Source organism: Lynx canadensis, chromosome X (assembly GCF_007474595.2).
Source record: "Lynx canadensis isolate LIC74 chromosome X, mLynCan4.pri.v2, whole genome shotgun sequence".
Lineage (NCBI taxonomy): Eukaryota > Metazoa > Chordata > Mammalia > Carnivora > Felidae > Lynx > Lynx canadensis.
In genome coordinates this window covers 43,167,226-43,193,515 of record NC_044321.2, presented here as the reverse complement: position 1 = coordinate 43,193,515, position 26,290 = coordinate 43,167,226, and the positions used below count along the sequence as shown (strand labels likewise).

Sequence of the window (26,290 nt, the reverse complement as noted above, 5' to 3'; positions counted from 1 at the left end):
CCCACAGCAGTGGCTTAACGGGTGGTGTTCTCAATTTTTAATTGCAGTTTTGCAGTATATTGGCGTCTGAAGTCTAGGTCTGACTGAGATGATGGTTTGTATGTGTGTGTACGTGACTAACAGTCTAGGGATGTTCTGAAGTCTCCCGATGTAGTGGGAAGGGTGCTGCGGCAAGGACTGGCCTGACTCTTCTCAAGAGAATCTTACATCTCTAACGTCAGAGTGCTATCAGGAGGTGCAAAAGGTGTGGGTGATGCAGTGAAATTTCCCCTAGCCCAAGACACACACACACACACACACACACACAGTAACAAGTTCAGTAAAAAGTCCTGCTAACGCCTGGGAAGTCCACCTAAAAGCAAAGGGCGGTCTCCCATGGCCAGGGCGAGCCAGGCGGATTCCCAAATCACCGCGGAGACCAGGGCAACCTTGGCTCCGGAGCGCGCAGCCCAGGCGCCGCTTCCCTGGGAACTCTTGCCTTGCTCTAGGCGCTACATCTGCAGGCTGCTGAAAGCCGGGGCTCCAGCCGTCTCTCATCACACACCTTTCCCGAAGCACCCCAAGCCCTGTACCCAACAGCAACCCCCTGCGATCTGGCAAAAGCTCAAAAATGCAAAAAACTGAGGCGGAGTGCAAATTGTACTTCAAAGGACTGAACACACACACACACACACACACACACCCCAACCCCGTGCCGCTTAAATTTCTTCCCCCGGTTAGAAAGGAGGATTACTTGCCCACTGAGGCTTGGAGATGGGGGACAGGAGGTTGTTCCAAGGCTAGGCTCACCTGCTGCTGAGGTGAGGGAGCAGACACAGGATGCAAGCTGTTAAGAGCAGCAGCTCACAGCTGAGTGGCTGGGGGAGGGGGTTCCAAAGACCCTCAAGTTTGCCTCCGGCTTTTTTTTTTTTTTTTTTTTTTTTGCATTCACGTCACCAAAGGGTTAAACTGCTGGGCTCCAACCACCGCCCCCCCCCCCGCCCCGGGCTCTCCACTCCCTCCTCCCTTTTTTTGTCTCTCCCCCCCCCCTCCCCTCCAGCATGTCGCTAGGAGGTCATCAAGCGCTCTGTCCAGTCCCCGTTCGCAAGCCCCTCTGCTTCCCGCCCATCGGAACCGTGGCTGCTTAGGAAGAGGTGTGCGCTCACCGAGGGGCGTGTTCCAGCACTGGGAGACGCCGAGCGCCCCTGGGTTAGACCTCAGAGCGGAGCCAGCCATGGAGCGGGGCGGGGGAAAGTTTGGCATCCTGCAAGGGGTCATCAAACTGGAGTGGGCGGGGCGCCCGAGGGTACTTTAGCCCTCTGAGCTCCCGGGTGCTAGCTGCCCAGACCTGAGGAGGTGTGCGGCCATGGACAGCGGAGCTGCCGCGGCCCAGGGCACTGACCCGCCTCAGGATGGAGAGCAGCCCGCGGAGTCTCCAGAGCCGCCGCCGCCGTGGCCGCCGCCGCCGCAGCAGCCGCCGCCGCCGCGGGCTCCTCCGCTGCTCCACGCGCCTTCGCCGGAACCGGTACCGCAGTTCTGTCCAGAGCCTGTTCCGGAGCCCTGTCCGAGAGCTACCCCAGAACCAGCCCCAGAACTCGACACTGAAACGGTCCCAGAACCAGATACAGAACCGGCCCCCAAGCCAGCTCCAGAACCAGCCTCAGAACTCGATACGGAACCGATCTTAGAACCAGCCACGGAACCGGCCCCCGAGCGGGCTCCGGAACCAGCCCCAAAACCAGCCACAGAACTGGCCTCTGAGCCGGCCCCAGTACCAGCCCCAGAACCGGCCCCTGAGCCGGCCCCAGAACCAGCCCCAGAACCAGCCACAGAGTCCTGCCCTGAGCCGGCTCCAGAGTCCCGTCCGGAGCCGAGCCCAGCACCACGTCTATTGCAGTGTCCGGTGGTAGCTCCAGAGAAGGGTCCAAAGACATCATCGCCCCTAACGCCAGTGCTGTTCTCCAGTATCAAGGTAAGAAAAAGACCCCCTGGGGCGGGGGGAAAAGAAGTAAAATGAGGCCGAAAGGCTACCGAGCTTGTGGGACTCTGTACCCGAAGCATCCCATTTGGCTGCTGCCACTGACTGGCAAAGATGCGCGGAGAGATGCAGAGGTGGGGGATCGAGGGGCAGTGGGAAATGGTTGGGAGGCGGGAAGCAACATGTGGAAGTGAGAGTGGGCTCGCTGGGGCTAAAAACAGGGTGACTGCAAGGATTGGGAGTCGGAGCAGTTTTCCCCATGGGGGGAGAAGTGGCAGTGCAGTGAGCGCCTGTATCTTGAAAAAGAAGAGGAAGACGTCCCCGCGGAGCGCAAGAGACCTAGAGAAGTATTTCGGGCTGGCCCTGGGTACACAGCGATGGGACTGAGTGGTGGGGATGGCGGAGTGGGGGGGAGGGGGTGGGACACACCTCTTAGCCACGGTCACTACCGCAGAGGCCCAAGCTGCGGAGCCGCAGTCGTCAGCTTGGCCCCCTCCCTGACACTGGGGAGGGGGTCATTAGTGGGGGCGCAACTGGCGGCGCTCCAAGGAGGTGCCCTGCGCCTCTGTTGGCTGCTGGGAGCTGGTACTCCGGGTGGGGATGAGGGGATGGGCGGCGCCCACGCGCACTGCAGGGGAAGGGCAGGGTTCACTGGGGAGGAGGGGGAGAGCATGCGTGTGTCGAAGCCACCATTCCATCTGTCTGCAGGATTTCCAGGCAGGTAGGTGATATGGTGATGGGCCGCGTCACAAGCGGGCGACTGGCATCCCGCACTGGGGCCAGTTGAAATGGTACAGGAGTCCCGGCTTAGAGACACCAAAATAGGACTTGGTATTTGAGAGCGTGTGAATGGAAATCCTCATCTCTTCCAGTCTTCAGAGATGCCTTCCTAAACGTTGCACTTAGCCTGGAGAAAACGAGTGGAGGATCCTCGCGCACCCGCGGTGGTGGGGGGAGGAGGAAGGTTTTCTGTGTTCTCCTTGGACCCCCGAAACCCCGTTGGCTCTTTGGCAGGAATCTGTTTGTCTTTCTTGCTTTCTCTGTACTCCCCCTACTCTTCCTTTCCCCTAAACTTCGTTCCATGAGACTGTGAATATCATGATAACGTATAGATACACCTTGATTTAGCTTCCGCTGCAGGAAAAAAAAAAAAAACACGAAACAAAATGCAGAAAGAAATAACATACCACACCAACAATACCCGTCCATCCTGCTGCCTAGCAGGGCGTAGGGACACGACTCTGGAATCCTTCTGCTGTGGAGCGCACACTTGTAGAATGTAGGGGAAGGGGGAAGAACTTGGCATCGCGAAATGGAAATGGGACCGCTGGTTGCTTCCTGAATTATGAATAGGAAGGCTTGAGTTTGCAAAATAACTGCAATGATAAATGATTGAATAAGAGGAAGCCTAAAGCGAAAAGTTTCACAGGGTGAAAAAAAAGTGCAGAGGCTTAAAAATAGATAAAATAGGACTGTAGGAGACTAAGACAAGTTGTTGTTGTTTTAAATCCAACAACCCGGCTCTCTCCAGGGGGGTGGCTCTCCTCCTCCCTGCAGCAATCTCAGGAAAGGAAATGGCAGTGTAGCAAGACACCGGAGATCACCCTAACCTGGGACTTGCTTTTGTCATTTTGGGAGAGTTTGCAATGAAGCCGATGGGAGGGAGACCAGCAGGGACCACCTAACCTATGGCCTTCTTAAGTGAGATTTGGGGAACCTGGCTCAACACCTGGGGACTTAATTACCGGGATGTCCAGCAAATATATGGCCTCTTTGGCCTCTGGTAGACTGACTAGAGGCCAGGAGCTCTAGGGATGAGCCCCGTGACAGGGGGAAAACATGTCCCACGAGCTTAACAGGAAAAATGTCTGTTGCCAGACAGATAAGGAGGATCAAGGTAAGGGGAATCAGGTTAGCTTCCTCTACACAGTGCCCTCTCAGATGTGCTGGGTGACTGACCCATAGGCATTTGGCAGCCCTGGCAGGGGACCAGGACCTCCCCCCCCACCAAGGTTTGACTTTGTCCTCTGTAGAGTTAGTCATTTGTCCAGTCATTTATCTTTTAGGATTGGGTTAAGAACCCTGACTATCCGCTAAGAGGGCCATGTAGATGAACCTATCAGTGGCTCTAGATGATTTTGAAGGATGCAAAGGATCTGGGTATATGTTCAGATCCCTGGAAGCCAAAGCCTCTTCAACCCCCTAGGTGTTGCTATGCAATTGCTCTCTGGCTGGGAACATCTGATCTTCAGTGATAGGACCGTTCTCTGCTGCATCCTCCTCAGGCAAATAGTACCCACAACCAGTTGACTTGCATCTTAACATTCAAGGCAAACAGGTTGCCATCTTACCTGAGGAGGTGTTGTTCTCAGACACTGCCTCCTTGAGGCAAACTTGGGGAAACACACACACACACACACACACACACTCAGAGATCATAACAAAATACAGCTCTTATCATACAATGAGATCCTACCTGGCAAGGCACAGTCAGTACCAGTAACATGGAACTAACCTGATAAGTCAAAGGATGAAATGAGCAAAACAAAGTGTTTGAATGTGACTGCAGGTTTCTCCCAGATAATTTTGCTGACTGGTATTGCAGAAGGAAAGAAAGAAGAAAGAAGAAAGAAAGAAAGAAAGAAAGAAAGAAAAGAAAAAAAGAAGGAAGGAAGGAAGGAAGGAAGGAAGGAAGGAAGGAAGGAAGAAAAGTCAACATCTTCCAGTTTGGAGTCTGCTCTTTTCAGGTTTCAGAACCTGTTGGTTGCAAATCCATGCCAATCATGAGGGTAGAGACTGAGAAAAGGGGGCTCATGTGTCTTTCCAAATAGATACCAAGATAACATAATCTTATGAACAAAACCTGTCTATTTCCTTCCTTTCTAAAATGTTTTGATTTCTAGGAAATGAGCTGTAGTCTCCCACCTGGTGGCAGTAAGTGTAAGTAAGGATGTGTGAATTGGTTCTTTAACAACGTCATGACTCCTTGGGGGGGAGTGGGGCTTAAATGAAGGGTACTGTATTTGCTTCTCTCCCCTCAGTTTGTGGTTGAAGAAAGATAGCTTATGTTTTTAATAATTGGGTGTAACTAGCTATGAAATTATAACCACATCATACAGGTGATCAATGAAAATCTGAAAAGAAATACAGTTTTGTGGCCTTTATTTTTTGGGGGGGAGGGGTATGTGCTAATAGATCAATTACCAGTTACCATTACACCCCAAACCATAACAGAGCAGTTTCCTGGTATTTCTTTGCACACACTTTCTTCCAAAGTAGCAAGCATTTGTTTATAGGATATCTGGTAATTCTTACCTAAATACTTTATCATTTTACTTATTTCTGAGCTTCTCAAAGGTAGCTACTCTTTCCCTCTCAGTGCCTAGTACAATTCAGCCCTCCCTATTTTTGCTCAGTAAACATTTACTGAAGCTTGAAACCTATCAATTCCATTTCCAGCGAGATGTAGAGACTGTTGCTGTGAATGAATAAAAATGCATTCTCATTGATTTCAGAGTAAGAAGTAAATGATTATTTAAATAGCCTGGAATATAAAATAAATAAATAAATAAATAAATAGCCTGGAATATATAGCCTTTAAAGAAATGCAGTCAGTCTTTCCCTTTTCAGAATGGATGTTAGAGCCATAATTAACAAGCACATTACCAACAATTAAAAAAAATGTTTGGAAAGTGTCCTTATCCCTTGCAGTCCCAGCAGCAGTAGACTAATGATGATGTTGTGGGTTTCAGGGGTAATATATTTTTTCCTAAGTGAATAGAATATCTGCAATGACTATAAACAGCTTTGGGATTGTAGGATCAAATGTTTAACCTGTTGAAGGTCAAGATGAAATTATTTTCTTTCCTTTTAGGCTCTTTCCCCCCTCTTTGCCAGGTTTTGATGAAACTATCTGATTTATTTGGTATATTCTGAGAGCTCCTGAGCATTTGCGGCAGTATGTTCTAGAAAAGATAATGAGATATTTGGTCAGTGGTCTTTCCTGAGAATACAATTCTTATGTGTTTATTAAAATCTCTGACTGGGGCTTCTGCACATCTGCAGCCCAAAAGGAAAGGCTGATTCATTTCCCAAAGTGCTCCCAAGGAAAAGAGGAAAATCCATAGAAGCCAGGAAGCCATTCAGGGATATTATAATAAGGATTAGATAATCCTGCTAGTATGGACCTTTACAGTTTGCAGAATGCTTTCCTCTGCATTATTAACTCTTATTTCCCTGAAGAAGGCAGCAGGGTGGGAGAAGGGAAAAATAAAACTTGACACCTAATATAATTATTAATTTATCTACTGTGGATTTTTGAAAGTATCCAAAATAGGGCTTTCTTTGACACATAAGAGCCTCATTTGTCTAAGAAGAATCTTTAAGCTGACATTCCATCAGCCTGGAATTTGTTCAAAGCAGCAATTGCTGTTCCCAGTCTGATGCTCCCAGCGGGGGCCACCCTAGAACAGGAGCCTGAGAAGGAAGGATAAGAGGTACAAAACCCTGAACCTATTATTCCCAAAGAAGACCTTTTTCTGGAAAGAAAATAAATAGAAATTCTGCTAGGGATAGGGTGCCCAACCTTTCCAAAGACTGCTGACTGTAATTCCCTCTACGGAAAAAAAAAATTATTTCAAGGATTAAAAAAAGAAAGCATCCATTCCTAAAGGGAGATGCCCCACCCTCACCAAAGCAAATAAACCTTATTCTCAAAATAGAAAAACAAATGTACGAATTAAAAAAGAAGAAGAAAAGAACAGTGACCCCAGATAATGAAACTTATCCCTCCCCTAAAAATTATTTTAAGAAAAAAAAGAAATTCTAAAGGGAGGTGTTCCTCACTCTCATCAAAACCCATGAAACTTATGTCCCCAAGAGGAAAATTAAAGAGAAAAAGAGAGAAATCACCTCAAGGTAAACAGTATTTCTAACCTTTAAAAAAATTATGAAATTTATAAACTTTATTTCCACCTCACGTCTCATGCTGAACCCCTTGCAAAAGTTATGGGGGCAAAAATAAATCTCCCAAAGGGGAGGTATACCAGTCTCACCAAATCTCCCTAATGTTATTTCTTCCAATTACATGAAATGTCCAGAATAGGCAAATTCTTAGAGACTGAGAGATTAGTGGTAGCCTACGGGTTGGGGTAAGAGGAAGAGGGGAGGTGTGGGTAATGGCTAAAGGGTACAGGGTTTCTTTGGAAGGATGAAAATCTTCTGAAATTAGATAGCAGTGATGATTGCATGACTCTGTGAATATGCTAAAAAACACTAACTTTGTACACTTGAAAATGGTGAATTGTGTGATATGTGAATTATATATCAATTTTAAAAAATAAGTAAAAGGAAGGTCACTCCTCCAGCTGCAACATACTGGACCTACTATCTTCCCACAAATAAACAAAGGAATAAATGAATACATAAGCAAAAAAAGACATTTATCAAAAAGAACTAAAAGGAAGATCCTCTTAAAGGCAGGGCCTCCAACCTCAACAAGGAAGAGAACTTTTATTCACCCCCCAATTTTTTCTCTTTGGGAAAAACAAACAAAAAAGGAAGTCTTTTTAAATGTTGATACTTTCAAAATCATCAGAGTCATAGATGAAACTTAACCAATCCTTCCATCCCAGAAACACACAAACATTTTAACAAACAAAAGAAATATTAAAGGACAGAGTCCCTGATCATACCAAACATCCTGAATTTTTAATTTCCAGAAAAGGAAAAAAAAAGAAAAGAAATAAATCCTTCCCCTGCCGAGGGGAGAAGCCCCATCATCACCAAAGCACATGAACCTATCCTCCAAATACAATTTTAAGATTTAAAAGAAAAATCAATAATGGAAAGGCATGTATGTTGGGGGGGGATAATATTAATGAAATGAAAACGAAATCCTCTTAAAGAGAAGTGCTCCATCTACACAAAGACACATGAACTTTTCTGTCAAGATACAGCAAAAAAATGCAAATTTTTTAAAAAGAAAAATTAAAAGGAAATCCTTCTAGTGGGAGATGATCTGAATTTATTCAAACTCCAAAACTTGATTGTTAATATAGGAAATTTAAAAATTGGAAGTATAAATATTTTCAAAAAGAAACTTCCGTTTTAGAGAATAAAAATGCCTCAAAACCCACCAAAGTCCCTGAACATTTTTCTCCAAAAAAATTAAATAAGTAAAAAATTAAAAAAAAAAGAGAGAGCAAAGGAGAGACCAAAGGGGAGGTGGAAGGAGAGGGAGAGAGGGGGAGGAAAGGAAGGGGTAGAGAGGGAGGGAATGAGATGCAGAAGAAAATAAATTAAGGGATAATTTTTAAAAGAAAGAAATTTTCCTCAGGAAAGGTGCACCAGTTCTTTATTGTCCATGAAGTGTATTATTCCTGATGATCAACCCACTCTACCTCCCACAAAAAGGAGAAAAAAAGAAAACCTCACAAAATCTCTTTCTAAAGCTTATTCAAGGGGAGATGCCCCCAACCCCACCCAAACCCAGGGACTTTATTTATATTCCAGCCTTCAAGTATTTTTTAATGAAATAAAAGAAAAAGGAAGTCTTTTACAGAAAGATGCTCCCAATCTTATTTCTTCCAAATAAATTGCTCATTTTACAGAAAATGAAAGAAAGGAAACCCCCTTTAGGAGGGCTCCCAACCTCACTAAAACCAGTGGCCCTTATAGTTTCTCCCTACAAAACTTAGATTTATAAAAATGGAAATCCTCCAAACCTAAAGAGGTGTGCTCCCACAACCCAACCAAAAGCAAGGGACTTTTTTACCCAGAGATTTTTTAAAAGGAAAATCCGTCCATCATAAAAGAAGCCTTCAACTTCACTAAAATCAATAGACCTTAATCCTCTCCACATCCACAAGGAAAACAAAACCAGAAAAGAACTGTAAGAGGAAAAGAAATTCTCCTAACCTTAGGCAAGTTGGCCATAATCTCACCAACATCGTTAAACTTTATTCCCCTAAAGAGATTTTTTAGGGGCGCCTGGGTGGCGCAGTCGGTTAAGCGTCCGACTTCAGCCAGGTCACGATCTCGCGGTCTGTGAGTTCGAGCCCCGCGTCAGGCTCTGGGCTGATGGCTCGGAGCCTGGAGCCTGCCTTGGATTCTGTGTCTCCCTCTCTCTCTGCCCCTCCCCCGTTCATGCTCTGTCTCTCTCTGTCCCAAAAATGAATAAACGTTGAAAAAAAAAATTTATAAAAAAAAAGAGATTTTTTAAAGAAAGAGGGGAAAAAAGAGGGGAGAGAAAAGCCTGTCTTTTAGGAAAAAGTGCTCTCCACACCTACCCCACTCTAAAGACTAGGAAAGTTATACAAAGAAAAGGTAATATCATTCTAGAACCATGCCAATGAACCTTAAATTGAGAACCTGAAGACGAAGGGTAGTAAATGTTTAATCCCCAGCTGGTTTCCCTCTGCTCCAACTCCAGCCCATTTCTGGTTACCTTCCCCATCAGCCAGTCAGGCTGTGCACTCCAGAAAGGCAAACTCTGCCCATGGAAAATAGAATTAGGAGGGAGGCAAACCATAAGAGACTCTTATAGAGAAAAAACTGAGGAAGGAGTGGGGGAGAGAGGAAATTGGGTGATGGGCACTGAGGAGGGCACTTGTTGGGATGAGCACTGGGTGTTGTATATAAGCAATGAATCATGGGGATCCACTCCCAAAGTCAAGAACACACTGTATACACTGTATGTTAGCTAACTTGACAATAATTTATATATATATATATATATATATATATATATATACACACATCAGGTTCTGTGCTGACAGGGTGGAGCTTGCTTAAGATTCTCTCTCTCTCTCTCTCTCTCTCTCTCTCTTTCTCTCTCTCCCTTGCCCTCTCCCTTTCTCCCTCACTCTGCTTCTCCCCTGCTTGTGTTCTCTTTCTCTCTCAAAAATAAATAAACTTAAAAATTTTTAAAAACTTCCAAAATGTAAATAAAAATTATGCAGCACCCCACCACTCAAGATGAAGTATCAAGAGATAATTAATATTTTGTTGTTTTCCATTGATTTTCTCTGAATATATGCTTATATATCTTATAGTCTACAGTAGTAAGACTTTAGGGAAATATACAATTGTGTCTCAGGCTCTCCTCCTCCCCCTGTTACCTCCCTGACTTAATTATTAGATCATGTGCTGCGTTGTTCTACATTGTATTTAGGAAACAATTGTTAATTTTAGCTTAAAGTTTATCTAGTCAAACCCCTGTATGATCTGATTGATAAACATAAGCTGAAAACATAACTGTTCAGAGACGTGATTGCAATGTAAAGCAATGAAAGTACACACTTTATGTAGACAAACCTTGTGTCTACACTAGCGAATGTTGCATATACAATTGGCAGTGTGATCTCACATTTACATCTATGACATCCAGATTTCATTTGTCCTAATAGCTTTTGTGATTTGGACTTGAAGAAGGAGACCCTAAGCAAAATCCACCCTCTTCCCACTGTTAAATTCCCAAAAAGAAAATCTAAATTTAAATTTCTAAGACTCAGTTGGGTCACTTTTCACCATATGCAAAAATGTACTAATGGCTTTGTCTCTAACACACAGTTACCAACCATGCTCTTTCAGGTTGCTCTTACCCAGAAGGGAAATACTTTCCTGTGAGGACATTACCAACAATTATGAGGAGATAGAATATTCATTCAGCTTTCATTAGCCAACTGTGGTAGAAAATTGAGCGAGTTAATAAACCATATACAATCCAACCAAGGTTGAATCAGTAATTTAACAGGCAAGTATAATGTGGTATTGAGTAAGATCAGAGTCTTCAGCCTCTTCTGTAGCACTTAGAGATTTTCATCTTCCAAAGCATTTCAGGCATTTGTTGGTTAAGCCTTTTTCCTTAAAGAGCCTTATAAAAGAGATTTCCGACCCTGAGGACAGTGATTCCCACCCTCTTGTTTTCCTCCTAGCACAGGGCATGGCACATGTTACCAGGGGATTCTGAAAGATAAGCGTGATGCTCCAACCCAGAGTTTTGCTGAATTCTTCTGAAACAAGAGGCAGTGGGCATGAGGAATGAGCCTGCCCCTGCCTCCAGGAGTAGGAAGGCGATGGAAGCACTGCTTGCAGGCTCAACTAAGAAATTCCAGAATCCTGGATGTTCATTCATTTGCCCTCTCCTGCAGCTAATGTCTCTACCTGGGATTTTGCAGTTTGAGACAGGAAATGAAAGGTACCCACTGAGTACAAAATTGTTAATCTCCTTGGCTATGAGTAGAGACACTTGAAACCAAGAGAGTTTTTATTAACTTGGGCTCTGTCAATTGAGTCCCCCACTCTCCTGAATCCAGCTCCAGCATCACAGCACCATCCTCTGAACCCCACCTCTAACAGTAGTCCCTGCTTACTTTAATTGTTAATTTTCCTTCAATAAGTGTCATTTGCATTTATTATGTACCTTGAACATACTATTTCATGGCTTATTACATCACCATGTGTGTCCCTTCCAGTATAAAAGAAAAATGTGATGTAGCTTTATTAAAACAGCTAAGCATAAACAGCAAAGAGGCAAGTAAATCAAGCTACAAAACAAGATTATTGATTTCAGAAAATTAACAAGTTTGTGCCTTCTCACTAACCTCAATAAATGCTTACTGTGACTGTTTCCGTCCTGCCAGGCTTCAGTGGAACATAACTTTTCTCTTACTCAGAATTTGGATATTGCTGTCCCTTTCTCACTCCTTCACCTTACTCTGCTTGACTGTCAAGACAATTAAAATGATAATTTTGGCATTGCCATGGTCTCTTTTGCTTTAATTTACTCAACTTGCTGACTAGACCACCAGGGCATTTTTTAAAAAAAATTTTTTTGGTTTCACACGGAATCAAAGCACCCATTTAGTGGCTCACTTGATGGTTTTGTTAGTATATTGCTTTTCACTGGTGAGTTGTCTTTCTACAAATTCCTGGAAAAACCTTTTGTTGCCTTTCCATCGTCCCTCATCAGCACTAAATTTTTTGAGTTCCTCCATCTCATCTTCTAATGGTGAAAAAAAAAAACATAGACACTCCCAGGCAGCTTGAAACTTTGCTTGCTTTTGTTTGTTTGTTTGTTTTTTGTTTGTTTTGTATCCAGTACAGTAAGGCATCATTTTGAACTACACATAGACATATCTGTCAGTTAGCTCACTAAATGTTCAATAATCACATAATTGGTGTATAAAATGCTTTACAAGAGGCATCTGGGTGTGGCTCGGTCTGTTGAGCATCCTACTCTTGATTTCCGCTGAGGTTGTGATCTTGCAGTTCGTGGGTTGGAGCCAGCCCCATATGGGTCTCTATGCTGACAGGGTGGAGCCTGCTTGTGATTCTCTCTCTCCTATCTCTTTCAAAATAAATAAGTAATTTTTTAAAAATTTAAAAAAATGTTTTACAATATGATACATATTTGGAGGATTGTTACATGGGTATTTTAGAGTACTTTACTGATATTTGGGGAAATTAGTTGAGGGTTCCAAGATGAAATGGAAATGCATTATTATTTTTTTAATGTAGAATAATGAAATAAATTTTCCCTATCCAAAATTCACTATCCAATAAGTTTTCAGGGGTGGATTAGATTCATATATGAGGGGGACTACATGATAGAAAATTCATTTTTATTGAAGAAATTTAGGGGAAAAATAAAGAAGCTGTTTGAGATAAGTGGGAACAATATATCCTCCTCAAACCTAGAGAAAATCAGAATTAAATTAAGCAGTGACAGTATCAAGTAGAAGTGAGGTTATCCCTAAATTGGGCAGGTGAGACCAAGGTCTACAGACAGAAGAATGAGGCCCTGTACAGTATCTGGAGTTGGAAAAAATGGCCATTCTAATAGAATCATAAAGACTGAAATAATATGGAAAATAAAGTGGATGGCAAAGTCCTATTAAAACTTTGAAGGAAACTGACAAAATTGTGTATATTATCTTAATGATGAGATACAACCATTGGAGGGCTGTTGACTAGCAAAATAACATGGCTGAAGCAGAGGATTGGCTGATGGGTATATACTTAAAAACTAACTTCCAATTTCTTTGTATGCCAAATTCCAAATTAAACTACTAAAGCTAAAAGTGAAAGAAAAGAATTACATTATCTAGTACCCTTTTTCTATTGTTTTGGGCTTTCTTTGACCCACACTATACTTTTGTAAGCATCTGGTCTGCTTTCTCTATGATATTTTTTTTTCTATTTTATATCACAGAGTTTTGTACAGCAAAAGTAAGAAGCCAGTATGGAAATCCAGTGAAATCTTTTATCTTCAGTGTTGTAGACCCATGGAAAGTTCTAAGAAGGGCCGTTGGGGATCAGCTGTCCTAGTATGTTTATTTATTTATTTTTTGGCCTAGTATGTTTAAAACCTCTTTAGCAATAGAATCTTTTTAATGTTTTTCTCAATAAAATTTTAAATGAAAGCCTAATATTTAATATAAATACAAGAAGTATTTCATTAGTCCTTTCCTTTTATGCTAAAATGGGTTTGTAACTGATGTACCTTTCTAATGATTTATTTTAAGCTAAGAGGAGGGGTGCCTGGGTGGCTCAGTTGGTTAGGCGTCCGACTTCAGCCCTGGTCATGATCCCACCCTTCATGGGTTCAAGCCCCGTGTAGGGCTCTGTACTGAGAGCGTGAAGCCTGCTTCCAATTTTGTGTCTCCCTCTCCCTCTGCCCCTCCCCTGCTTGCAGTCTCTCTGTCTCCCAAAAATAAATAAATATTTTTAAAAATTTAAGCTAAGAGGAAAGCGATTTTGCATTCCCAGTTTATTATGGCTTCTTAGCAAAGCGCTGGTGATGTAGGAACACATTGAATATGAAAAAGAAGCAAGTCACAGTTTAAAATTTGGCCTAAAATATTCCAGAAATTAATAATATTCTCCTGGAAACATGGCCATTCTGGAAAGTTCCTCCCTCCCCTGACCCCAGGTAAGTGTTACAATAGGCCTCATTAAGTGGGTTGTCATAATATGCATTGTCTTTGTTTATAGGAACTTTTTTATTATGGGGGATTGTGTTCTTGGCCAAGGACACTACACCAAGTAAATTGTAGATATAATTAAAAATATGTAGTAAAAGCTAATATATAACTATAAGCTTCTGTAATAATTTAAAACAGCAAAATTATTCCATGTCCTATAAAATAGGCATAAATGTACCATATAGGTTGATTTTGTAAGGGGTCCTAATGTACTATAAAGTGTACATGCAGCACATAAAAGATCCAAGTCTACATAAATTTAACCTATTGTTATTATTTATTTAAAATTTACACTCTGCCTGCATCCAGAAAGGGTATGAAGTAGCCTATAAAATTAAACACATATAAAACAGGACAATTAAGCACAAATAAAAACAGGACAAAACCAATTCAAAGCAGTGGTGAATGAGACTTTAAACTAATATATGATAGTTATAATAAACCCTAATTATACATTTAATTAGCAGTACTTTTGTTAGCTGCCTTTGTTGGTTGAAGAACTTCGGGGAATGATTTGAGTTACTCAGAACTCTTAAAGTTGGTATCCAAGGAAGTTTGAGCTGATGCCTCATTTTTATGTGATACATCTTCCTGTAGCAAGCTGCAGCAGCCACAGAATGAAGAACTAAAAGTTGCCAGGATTGTGTTACAGGTGCTAATTAACTGTCCTAGAAAGCTGCGGTTTGGGTTATTTTGGTGTGCTTGCATTTTTCTAATATCATAGGCAGGTATCTGTGAGGCATGTAAGTATGGAACTTCCTCAAATAAAATAGTATTTCAAATAAAATTTCTCAAATAAATCCAAATGGTACTGTGTAGCCAGGGGTTCACTAGTTTGGACTCTTTCTTAGATTGGGAGTTACTTCGCATTGGTTCTAGTCATAATTCCACTCTGCATAGCTGTGCAATATGGGGCAAATTGCTTAATCTTTTCATGGCTTAGCTTTTGTGTCTTTTAAATGAAGCCAATAATGTGCTGCTGACTCAGCTCAGCCATCTCCTCTAGCAAGTCTTCACTGGTATCCCATCTAGGTTAGGTGCCCTTCCTCTGTGCTCCCATAGCACCCTACACAAACTTCTGTTTCTCAATTGCCATATAATATTGAGATTAACAGCTTGTGTATCCCATTAGGGCTATAGGATAAGGCCCTCAGGGCCCAACATACAGCCTGCCACTCAATAAATTGTGGTGGAACTGCTTTATAAAAATATCATAGAGGTTCATGGAGAAATTAGATCTAAAACACATATTTTAAGTTTATTATTTTTTTTGAGAGAGAGCGAGCATGCAAGTGGGGGAGGAGGGGAGAGAGAGAGAGAGAGAGAGAGAGAGAGAGAATCCAAAACAGGCCCCATACTGTCAGCATGGAGCCTGACATGGGGCTCAAACTCATGAACCACAGGATCATGACCTGAGCCGAAATAAAATCAAGTCAGATGCTTAAACAACTGAGCCACCCAGGCATCCCTAAAACGTATATTAAAAATAAAAAATGTGCAAATGCTACCTTATTTTAGTATCATTTGTATATGTGTCATGATATTTGCTGCCATCACTTTCTGTAGTCAGGTATGCAGAGGAGTTTTGATATAGTCGCCCCTCAATAAAATGGACTTAGCTATTCAAGTGCATTACCAGTAGGTGATAGTAGGCAGGGCTGCCTCATATCCTCCCAGAGGGTTGTAATTTTTTCTAACTCATACAGAGGTACCCTACTCATTAGGAGCAGCTCTATATTGATCATGTGGTCTTGAATTATTAGTCTTTGGTCATAAACATAGTTAATTCTGGTGAAAATGAGAATGAGTTATTTAGCCAGTCATTTTAAAAATGCAAATTCCTTAAAACACTCAAGTAGAGCAACACTAAAAAATATCATTCTTAAGTGTAGTATATGGAGAGAAGGGTTAAACATAGCTAGATACCATTTGGTACCCTTTTCACTATCTTAACTATTAATCAGAATTTAATCTAGGTATGGTATTCTTTTCACATTAATTGAAAAGTTCCTGATTCATTACCTTGGTGTCAAATTTCTCCTGTAGCTGGAACTAGAAATTGGAGCTAGGTGTCAATGTTCCAAGGCTCTCCCTTTCTTGTGAGGACTAAGAAGAAACAACTAAGCTTTGATGTCCCCTTGGCAGTCCAAATTTCCTTCCAAAATAGCTTACAGGAAAAGCCTTAACTTGTTTTACCAATACCTGTAATCAGATCAGCACCCTGATCTTGAAAATGATTTGATCAGGAAAGAGAATATGGAGTCTCTACTTAGACACAGGAAACTCTAACAGCTATCTTTTTTCCAAACAAAAGGAACAACTTTTCCCTTAAATAAGATAGACAACTTCTATCTTTTTTAAGAATAGCAACTGGGAAAGATCAGCACATAAAGTTGTACAGTCTGTACAGTATATGAGGCTGCCATCTCTAAGGGGACACGTTTCACAAAGTAAGCCATAAAGATATATATATTTATTGTAACAATTTTCCTGAAGATGGCAGTCAAGTACCTGGTGCTAACACAATTGGTATATTATGACAATTTTCTGACAAATGGAAGTAAAATACCTTTAGCAAATGGTACATTTTCCTGATGTGCCCAATAGTGTGTTATGGGCTGATCCTGCTACTAATTCCTTACATTTAAATACAATGTCCCTCTTAGCAACTCCCTAGATGCCTGTACCCTATATGCTCAGAAGCAATTTCAAAAAGTACCTATTTTATTCCACATCACATTTAACCTGAACATCATTTTAAAACAGAAATCTGCAACAAGGGTTTGAAAAAGGAATTTACAGGGGTACAGGAATAGGCAGGCATACATCCATAGATGCACACTGGTACATTCACTCCCAGGAACATACCCAAGTATATATATTCCAGTAGCTGAACAGCCTGGTAGGTAGGTGTACACACACACACACACGCGCGCGCGCGCATGCACACAAATACAGATTTAGCTGGACATTAAAGCATAAAAAGGAGGAGACTCTGGCTGCTTGCCCAGTTTTCCTATTTAACTTATTTTTAGCCTGTCTCACTCCTACAGGTCATGAGTTCCCTAAAGTTTACATGCTCTTATGAGAGTTCAAGTCATCAAACATTTCTAAGGATTTGTTAGTGACAAAGAACTGTGCTAAATAGATACGGCAAGCCACTCAGTCTTGGAAGGTTGTTTGAAGGTGAGATCTCAACTGTGTCTGAAGATTAAGTAGGACTTTGATAGGCAAAAATGAAAAAAAGAGACAAAAGGCAGAGGGAATATCCTAAGCATAGGCATGGAAGAGGTAGAAAGGGCAATGCTCTGAGAATCACACAAAGACTAGATATGGTAGAAACTTTTATTGAATCAGGAAGAAAGGCTGAAGGAACTAGGTGGGAACTAAAATGCAGAGGGCCTTGAATGCCAGGTGAAGGAATGTGTGTTCTATTCCATAAACAGTGGAGAATCATGGAAGGTTTTTGATTGGGAGTACCATGACTAGGTTTAGATTTAAGAAAACTACCAATATATAGAATGGATTAGATAGGAAGACTCTAGAGAATGGGACATCAGTCTAGGCAAGAGATGTTGAGGACCTAAGGCAATCAGTATGGGAAGAAATAGAAGAGATGCTGATAAGATTTGGTTTGAAATTGGTTGGATGTGGATGATGGGGGAGAGATGAGTAGAAGATGATTCTAAACTTTCGAGTCTGGAGTTGTTAGAATTATAGAGAAGACAGGGACAAGAGCAGGCTTAGATAGTAACTAAAGGAAGATTATGAGTTCAGTTTTGGATAATTTGAGTTAGAGGTATTGTTAAGCCCTGTGCTCAAGACAGTGATTATAGAAAGGCAACAACTTAAGAGTCAGAGGGCTGTTCCCCTGATCCTGGATTGAAAACAATGAAATGAAATAAATAGAATCAGATAATGGAAGAGAGACAAATGGAGACAAATACTGTTAGGGAAAATAGGCAGAGAAAAGATATTAATTTAGAAGCTGAAGTATTATAAAAGAAGGGAGAAAGAAGAGAATGTGTATTTTTTTTAAAAGTATTGTTTTTTTAAAGCAAGGATTACTTTATTTTTTAAGTTTGTTTATTTATTTATTTTTAAGTAATTTCTCTGCCCAATGTGGCACTTGAACTCATGACCCAAAGATCAAGAGTGGTATCCTCTTCTAACTGAGCCAGCCAGATGCCCCAAATGTGTACTTTTTTTAAAGGAACATTTTTTTTAAAGTGTTGATCCCGAGTATTTTTTTTTCAATAGCTTCTCTATCCTCTCCTTTGGCTATTTTCTCCTTGTTGATGAAAATCCTCTGAATGGCCTTGAAAGGAGATGGAATATTGTTAATGTGTTGTCCTCAGACTGAATGCAAGTAGCTCTTCTCTCATTATCCAAGTCTTTATTTGTAAGCCTAGGAAAATACTGTGTTTGGGGAAACCATTAAGAAAGGTTAGTAGTTACCTAGTTATTAAGAGAGAAGCATTGAGAACATTTCTCTTATGTTAATATAATAAGAAGAATATATTGTCCTCTACATCAAAGATTCTATTTTAAAGCTCTTTTGCACATAGTACTCACTTAATAGCTTGAAATAACAAGAGCCACACAGCAGTCTTATATGTATAATGATATTAAAAGATATCCAAACACAGTAAACTAAGATATCTTAAGGTACTATAAGATTTGCTCTGAATATGTTGAGGGGAGATAGGGACTTTCTTAAAGAAAACTATTCTTACCAGGTAAACTTTGTTTTTTTAATATAAAGTGTATAATAAGCCCCTTAAAATGGCTCCAGACAGTGAAGGAAGCACAGGTAAGGCCAGACAGAATAATCATAGAAGAAAATGATAAATGTTTGAAAGTGTGAGCTGAAGTCCTAATAGGTCCCCAGCTCTTTGCTAGTTGGTGTGGAAAGAGCAAAGGTATATACGAAGTCTGCAATCTTATTTCGAAGAAAAAACATGTACTCTGGAGACAGGTACATAACAATACAAGGAAAGAAATTATTATATTACAGTATGTATAGTACAGAGAATGATGCTGTAGAATTATAAAGAGGAACAATAAAGGGTGGATTGGTTTGGGAAGGCTTCCTGATACAGGTGAGATCAATTAAATTTAGATCTGGGGGCAACATACCCAGACTTGGAAGCAGCAGGGACTCTATTCAACTGGTATCAAAGAGGTTTTAGAGAAAGGCAGAGGGATTTGGACTCTATTCTGTACAGCAGGACATTATTTAAGATTCTTGAGTAAGAGAGTAATATAATGAAAGAAATTTTTCTAAGATATATATTGTGACAGTGAAAAGGATAGATTGGAGGAGAACAAGATAGAAGGCAGGGAGATTACTTAGGCTGTTGCAAAAATCCAGGTGAAAAATGATGGTGGCCTGATTATTGCAAGTGATGATGATCATTCATTCATCTAAAATCATTTATTGAATACCTATTCCATGTCAGGCACTGTGCTGATAACTGTAATTTACCTGAAGGAAATTATAGCCAAGCAAAGGAAATAACACCAAGTATACAAATAACTGCAACCCCAAGGAGAAAATGATACTCATTTTAATATAAGAGAAACTCTGAGTTCAAAGGAGTTAAGAATTGATGGGAGCCTAGCAGAACGGGGTAGACTTGGGTTCAGAGATGAGTTAAAGTACATTCCATAATTCTTCTTATTTGGGGAGAAGTACCAGAAGTGTGATAAGAAAGTAATTCTAGGTAAACAAAACAATGTGAGCAAAGGACCTGAGGTGAGAAAACACTGGGATTTCTTTTGGAGACCCCAGGATTTGAAGCCTCAAGGATATAGACAGAAATGAAGAACTGGGAGAAGATGGGGGTTTGACAACTGAATGAGTGGTAAGGAGGAAGGGAAATTGTTAAGACAGAAGCATAGGATATTAATAATTTCTAATCTTCTCTTACTTTGCAACTCCCCCTTTTCTGAAACTCTGTCTGGATTCTTTCTTGGTGCTATCCAAGTGTCCAGGTTGCTTTTGTTTGATTTCTGGACTGCCCACTTCCACATACCATCTTTGTCTGACATTAGGCTATAGGGTTCTGACTGATGTTCAGAGATACCCTGGTCTGAGAAGGGAAATGATTCACTCATGAAGTTCATATAGGGCCTGTTTCCACAGTAAGCAGCATCTATATTCAATCTTTGGTATCCAATAGCATCTTCCAGTCTCATTTGCTATCTGTATATGTGTGTTTGTCATGCCTTTGGAAGGCCTTGTCATGCATGTAAGGAACACCATTCCTAATCAGCTTTCTCTGTATGTTTGTAATATTAAATTTTCAGATTGAACTTTCAGAGACCCTTCCTTCCCAATCACTCATGTTATAGTGATAAAAAGTAGGGGTCTTTTGAGACTACCACTTGATTTTTATATTATACTCTACAATATTCTGTGTTTTCCTTTTATTTAAATTTTAGTTAACATACAGTGCAATATTGGTTTCAGGAGTAGAATTCAGTGATTTATCACTTACATACAATACCCAGTGCTCATCACAAGTTCTGTCTTTAATACCCATCACCCATCTAGCCCATCCCCCACCCACCTCCCTTCAACATTCAGTTTGTTAAGAGTCTTTTGTGGTTTGTTTATCTCTTCCTTTTCCCCCCCTTTACCATATGTCCATCAGTTTTGTTTCTTAAACTCCACATGAGTGAAATCCTATGGCATTTGTCCTTCTCTGATTGACTTATTTTGCTTAGCATAATACATTCTAGCTTCATCCATGTTGTTGAAAATGGCAAGATTTCATTCTTTTTGATAGCTGAATAATATTCCAGTGTGTGTGTGTGTGTGTGTGTGTGTGTGTGTGTGTACCACATCTTCTTTATCCATTCATTAGTTGATGGACATTTGGGCTCTCTCCATAGTTTGGCTATTGTAGATAATGCTGCTATAAACATTGGGGTACATATACCCCTTCAAATCTGTATTTTTGTATCCTTTGGGTAAATCCCTTATAGTGTTATTGCTGGATCATAGAGTAGTTCTATTTGTAATTTTTTTGAAGAAACTACTATCTTCCAGAGTGGCTGCATCAGTTTGCATTCCCGCCAACAGCGCAAGAGGGTTCCCCTTTCTCCACACCCTCACCAACATCTGTTGTTTCTTGTGGTCTTAATTTTAGCTATTCTGACAGGTGCGAGGTGGTATCTCACCATGGTTTTGGTTTGTATTTCCATGATGATGAGTGATGTGGAGCATCTTTTCATGTGTCTTTTATCCATCTGGATGTCTTCTTTGGAAAAGTGTCTATATATGTCTTCAGCACATTTCTTAACTGGGCTATTTGCTTTATTTATGTGTTAAGTTTGATAAGTTGTTTATAGATTTTGGATACTGACCCTTTATCAGATAAGTCGTTTGCAAATATCTTCTCCCATTCCATAGGTTGCCTTTAGTTTTGTTGACTGTTTGCTGTGTAGAAGTTTTTTTCATCTTGATGAGGTCCAAATAGTTCATTTTTTATTTTGTTTCCCTTGCCTCCAGCAACATTCTAGTAAGAAATTGCTACAGCTGATGTCAAAGAGTATACTCTACAATTTTCTAAAATGCTTCCACATTTCCCATGTCCTGTGTCCTTGGATTCTCACCCCAATCCTCTGTGTGTGATATTGGCTTTATTCCCATTGTGCAGATGAGAAAACTAAGGCTAAAGGATACTTGGCTACTAAGGATTGAAGTCAAGATTCAAGCCCAAAGCCACTTGTACCCCAATGTTCATAGCAGCACTCTCAACAATAGCCAAATTATGGAAAGAGCCTAAATGTCCATCAACTGATGAATGGATAAAGAAATTGTGGTTTATATACACAATGGAATACTATGTGGCAATGAGAAAAAATGAAATATGGCCCTTTGTAGCAACGTGGATGGAACTGGAGAGTGTAATGCTAAGTGAAATAAGCCATACAGAGAAAGACAGATACCATATGGTTTCACTCTTATGTGGATCCTGAGAAACTTAACAGGAACCCATGGGGGAGGGGAAGGAAAAAAAAAAAAGAGGTTAGAGTGGGAGAGAGCCAAAGCATAAGAGACTGTTAAAAACTGAGAACAAACTGAGGGTTGATGGGGGGTGGGAAGGAGGGGAGGGTGGGTGATGGGTATTGAGGAGGGCACCTTTTGGGATGAGCACTGGGTGTTGTATGGAAACCAATTTGTCAATAAATTTCATAAAAAAAAAAGAATAAATGAGAAAAATTGGACAACAAAAAAAAAATAAAAAAAAAAAAAGGAAAAAAAAAAAAAAAAAAAAAAATCAAGCCCAAAGCTCCTGACTCCAAAACCAATCCCTAATCCATGTCAGGCTAGTTAGTACAAGGTTTCCAAAGCAGCCCTCTTGAGCCCAGAAATGATATAGATTCCTCTAAACAGTGTGGGATAATGGGGGCCAATTACCTTCTTTAAAGCCAACCAAATCCACAGGCTTAAGATGAGACAAGGTTTTAAGGTGGTTGTGATGGTTCTTTTTTTTTTTTTAATGCTTTAGATGCTTATAATGATGATTCATTACATAAATAATTAGGAACTTCCTAAGATCAGAATTCTCAAAAGGTTTTTACAATTCTTAAGAGATTAAAAATGCACCAGTCTTATCATCTGGCCCCAGGATTGGGATTTAAGAGGCTGATTCTATTCCTAGCTATGCCTTTGTGATTTGAGGTAAATCCTTTAACCTTTCACTTTTTATTTATCCATTTATAAATAAGTATATTTCCCACCATAGAATATCTGGGAATCACTTTAAAATTCTAGGCTCAAAAGTATTTTAAAGCCTTATAAATTCTGTAAATCACTTTGCACCGATTCAAAATGACTGTCACATCGATACAAGGTGGAATTAGTTTATTAAAAACAAGTAAATTGTATGGAGACAGGGTTAAAGCACAGATTTCTGCCTTCCTACTACTGTTTTTTAATAGGTGCAGCTCAGGTCTGTGTTCCACTTTCACCTCTGCCACAATGTGGTGCGGCCACAGCTAGTTGGATCATCTTGCATCCCACCTCCTGCAGTGCCATATGTCACTAAGACTAATATCCCTGGGTGGAGATTTTTCTATGGTAGAAGCCTAGTGAAGAAGGGTAATTCTCTAATTTCATTTCCCCCCTTTGGAGCCTGGATTATGTGGAAGGGAAAGTATTTTAGATTCTAGAATAACGTTTCTCTGTTCCATGCCTTAATGTCCTTCTGTATAAAATGGCATTATCAAGATATGCTCCTACCTGCAAAGGGGATGGTGCGAGACTAACTGTGGAAATTGCAGTATAATATAGTGGGCTTCAGAGTCAGACACATTTGCGTTGAAATCCCAGCTCTGTCATTTCTTAGCTCTGTGACCTTGGACAAAGACTCTCACTGACCTCTTTGAGTCTTATTTTCTTCATTTTACATGTGAGATTAATAATTCCCACCTACTAGGTTGTTCTAAGGATAAATGACATATCAAGTGTTTAGTTCAGTACCTGGCACCTAGTTGGTTTTTTAAAAAATGGTAAATGTGTTCTTCCTTGGAGATGTTCTTCCTTGGTAGCCATCTCCTACTTTACCATTGTAAAGCCCAAGATTGTTAAAAAGAGGACGAATTAGTTCATCCAGTGCCACTCAGACCAATATGTCAAAATTAAGTGTAACTGGTGGAAACCCAGAGGCATTGACAATAGGGTGTGCAGGAGATTCAAGGGCCAGATCTTCATGCCCAGCATTGGTTATAGGAACAATAAGAAAACAAAGCACATGCTGCCCAGTGGCTTCCAGACGTTCCTAGTCCACAACAGTCAAGTGCTGCTGATGTGCAACAAATCTTACTATGCAGAGATTGCTTACAATGTCTCCTCTAAGAATCACAAACCATTGTGAAAAGAGTAGCCCAACTGGCCATCAGAGTCACCAATTCCAATGCCATGCTGCACAGCAAAGAAAATGAATAGACAGCTCGTGTGCACATTGTATTTGTGTTAATAAAACCATTAAACTAGGGGTGCCTGGGTGGCTCAGTCAGTTAAGCGTCCAACTTTGGCTCAGGTCATGATCTCGCGGTCTGTGAGTTCGAGCCCCATGTCGGGCTGTGTGCTGACAGCTCAGAGTCTGGAGCCTGTTTCAGATTCTGTGTCTCCCTCTCTCCCCGACCCTCCCCCATTCATGCTCTGTCTCTCTGTCTCAAAAACAAATAGATGTTAAAAAAAAATTTTAAAAAACCATTAAATTATTTTTTAAAAAGGTAGCTGCTACCATGTGAAAGACACCGATTTTGTTTCGAGCAACTACTGTGTGTGTGTGTGTGTGTGTGTGTGTGTATAATGTATGTATTTGCTCATTGACTGTGCTCCCCTTCTCTTTTAAAAGGGGTGGTTCTCATGCAAAGTAAAGAAAACTGAAAATAACAAGGGTGGCTACCATTGCTTCTTAGTAATGTATCTTAACATCAGAATCATGTACCCCCTTTACTTACTGCTGTTTTCTTCTGCTGCTTAGAGGGGCATGTCAATAGAAAGACTTCCAATTCTATTCAACAAGTATTTTTTTGGCTTTAAAATTTTTTTATTGGGGTATAATTGACATATATATGCATATATATATATATATATATATTCATTTCAGGTATACAACATAATGATTCCATATTTGTATATATTACAAAATGGTAACCACAATAAGTCTAGTTAACATCTGTCACCATACACTGTTAGAACATTTTTTTCTCCAGTATAAGGTTTTTTTGAGCATTTTGTATGCACCTCTCTGACTTCTGTCATAAGTTCTCTCCTCTTGCCATGATTTACTGAGGGGACCAGATAGTTCATTAACATTAATTAATTATAGAATTTCCTAAGTTTTTAGTTAATAATTATTTCAATCCATCCTGATATCTGAGGTACCAATATTTCTCAGGATTTTTCCCCAGAAAAGCAGCAATTTTAATTTGAAAGCAATTTATGTGTGAGTGAAGGAGGAGAAAAGAATCCACAAAAAGCTGGAGGGCAGAAGTGATACAGTTGCAGCACTCTCTCCGCAGGCAGCCTGCAGGTTACACACACACACACACACACACACACACACACACACACACATATATACATACACATATACCCAGGGTGCATAGAATTGGCACCAATTTAATTTATGCTGGCTTCTAGCAAGAATGTCGATAACACTTGAGTGATCTTCCTTCAATTATCAAGATTGATGATGGGGGCTCCTGGGTAGCTCAGTCAGTTGAGAGTCTGACTTTGGTTTAGGTCATGATCTTGAGGTCAGTGAGTTCAAGCCCCGCGTCGGGCTCTGTGCTGACAGCTCAGACACTGGAGCCTGTTTCCGATTCTGTGTCTCCCTCTCTCTGACCCTCCCCCGTTCATCCTCTGTCTCTGTGTCTCAAAAATAAATAAACATTAAAAAAATTAAATTATCAAGGATGATGATGAACTTTCATGATCAAAGAATGAGAACTTAGTCTAGTGTTAACTTTATTCCAACTTTTGAAGAAGTGGCTGCAGAAATTTAAGCCCTGAAAGAGGCTCTTTTCACTTGGAGGCTCTCTAGGGAGATTTTTAAAGCAGATAGTAGAGGTACTAATTCAATATCTACATAGGATTTTTCCCTTAGATGGAGGACTAGATAAATGCCATTAGATTTCAAATCCCCCTTTATCACTCTTTTTCATTTAGAAAGAGAAAAAAATTAAAAAAGAAAAATAAGAAAATGATTTTGTGTTGCCTTTCTCCTCACCCCTTTTGATAACTATTCTGAAGCTGCTAGCAAAGAATATATTTTCATAGTATTGCCTTTTGATTTGATGTTGTAGCATAGCAAACATGGCAGACATGATCTCTGCCTCAGGCACATGTCTGATACATATACTTCTGTCCGTGAGAAGACATGAAGGAAACAAGGCTATTCTGTTTATGCACTGATACTACAAGAGCATTTGCTACTTAAGAGACTTGAACTCTGACATCAAGTTTGGCTGCTTTGACAAGGTCTCTATATCCGAAGCCTCCTCATAGTAGATGATATCATGTATAACCAACTCTCCATCACATATTTAGGTATTTAATTTATAGTGCCAGGTAGATAAGATTGCATAGAGGAAGTTCATGGCGGACCATGTCTCTTGGCCTCTGGGAAATTCTTAAACTCAGTAGTTTAAAAATAACCTTTGAGGGGCGCCTGGGTGGCGCAGTCGGTTAAGCGTCCGACTTCAGCCAGGTCACGATCTCGCGGTCCGTGAGTTCGAGCCCCGCGTCAGGCTCTGGGCTGATGGCTCGGAGCCTGGAGCCTGGTTCCGATTCTGTGTCTTCCTCTCTCTCTGCCCCTCC

At 40.7% G+C, this 26,290-nt stretch overlaps 1 protein-coding gene and 1 long non-coding RNA gene across 2 annotated transcripts in view; both read left to right on the top strand.

The window, feature by feature from the left end:
* Positions 1–1,345: 1,345 nt before the first annotated feature.
* Positions 1,346–26,290, top strand: part of DGKK (diacylglycerol kinase kappa) — a 172,516-nt gene continuing 147,571 nt past the window's right edge. Inside the window, exon 1 of the mRNA XM_030305352.1 lies at positions 1,346–1,951. Within this exon, the coding sequence (XP_030161212.1) occupies positions 1,346–1,951 (606 nt within the window). The remainder of the gene's footprint in view (positions 1,952–26,290) is intronic.
* On the top strand, positions 5,692–23,817 carry LOC115507150. The gene is made up of 4 exons (XR_003966570.1): positions 5,692–5,702; positions 9,259–9,267; positions 12,429–12,434; positions 23,758–23,817. It is a non-coding gene; the product is annotated as an uncharacterized LOC115507150 (long non-coding RNA).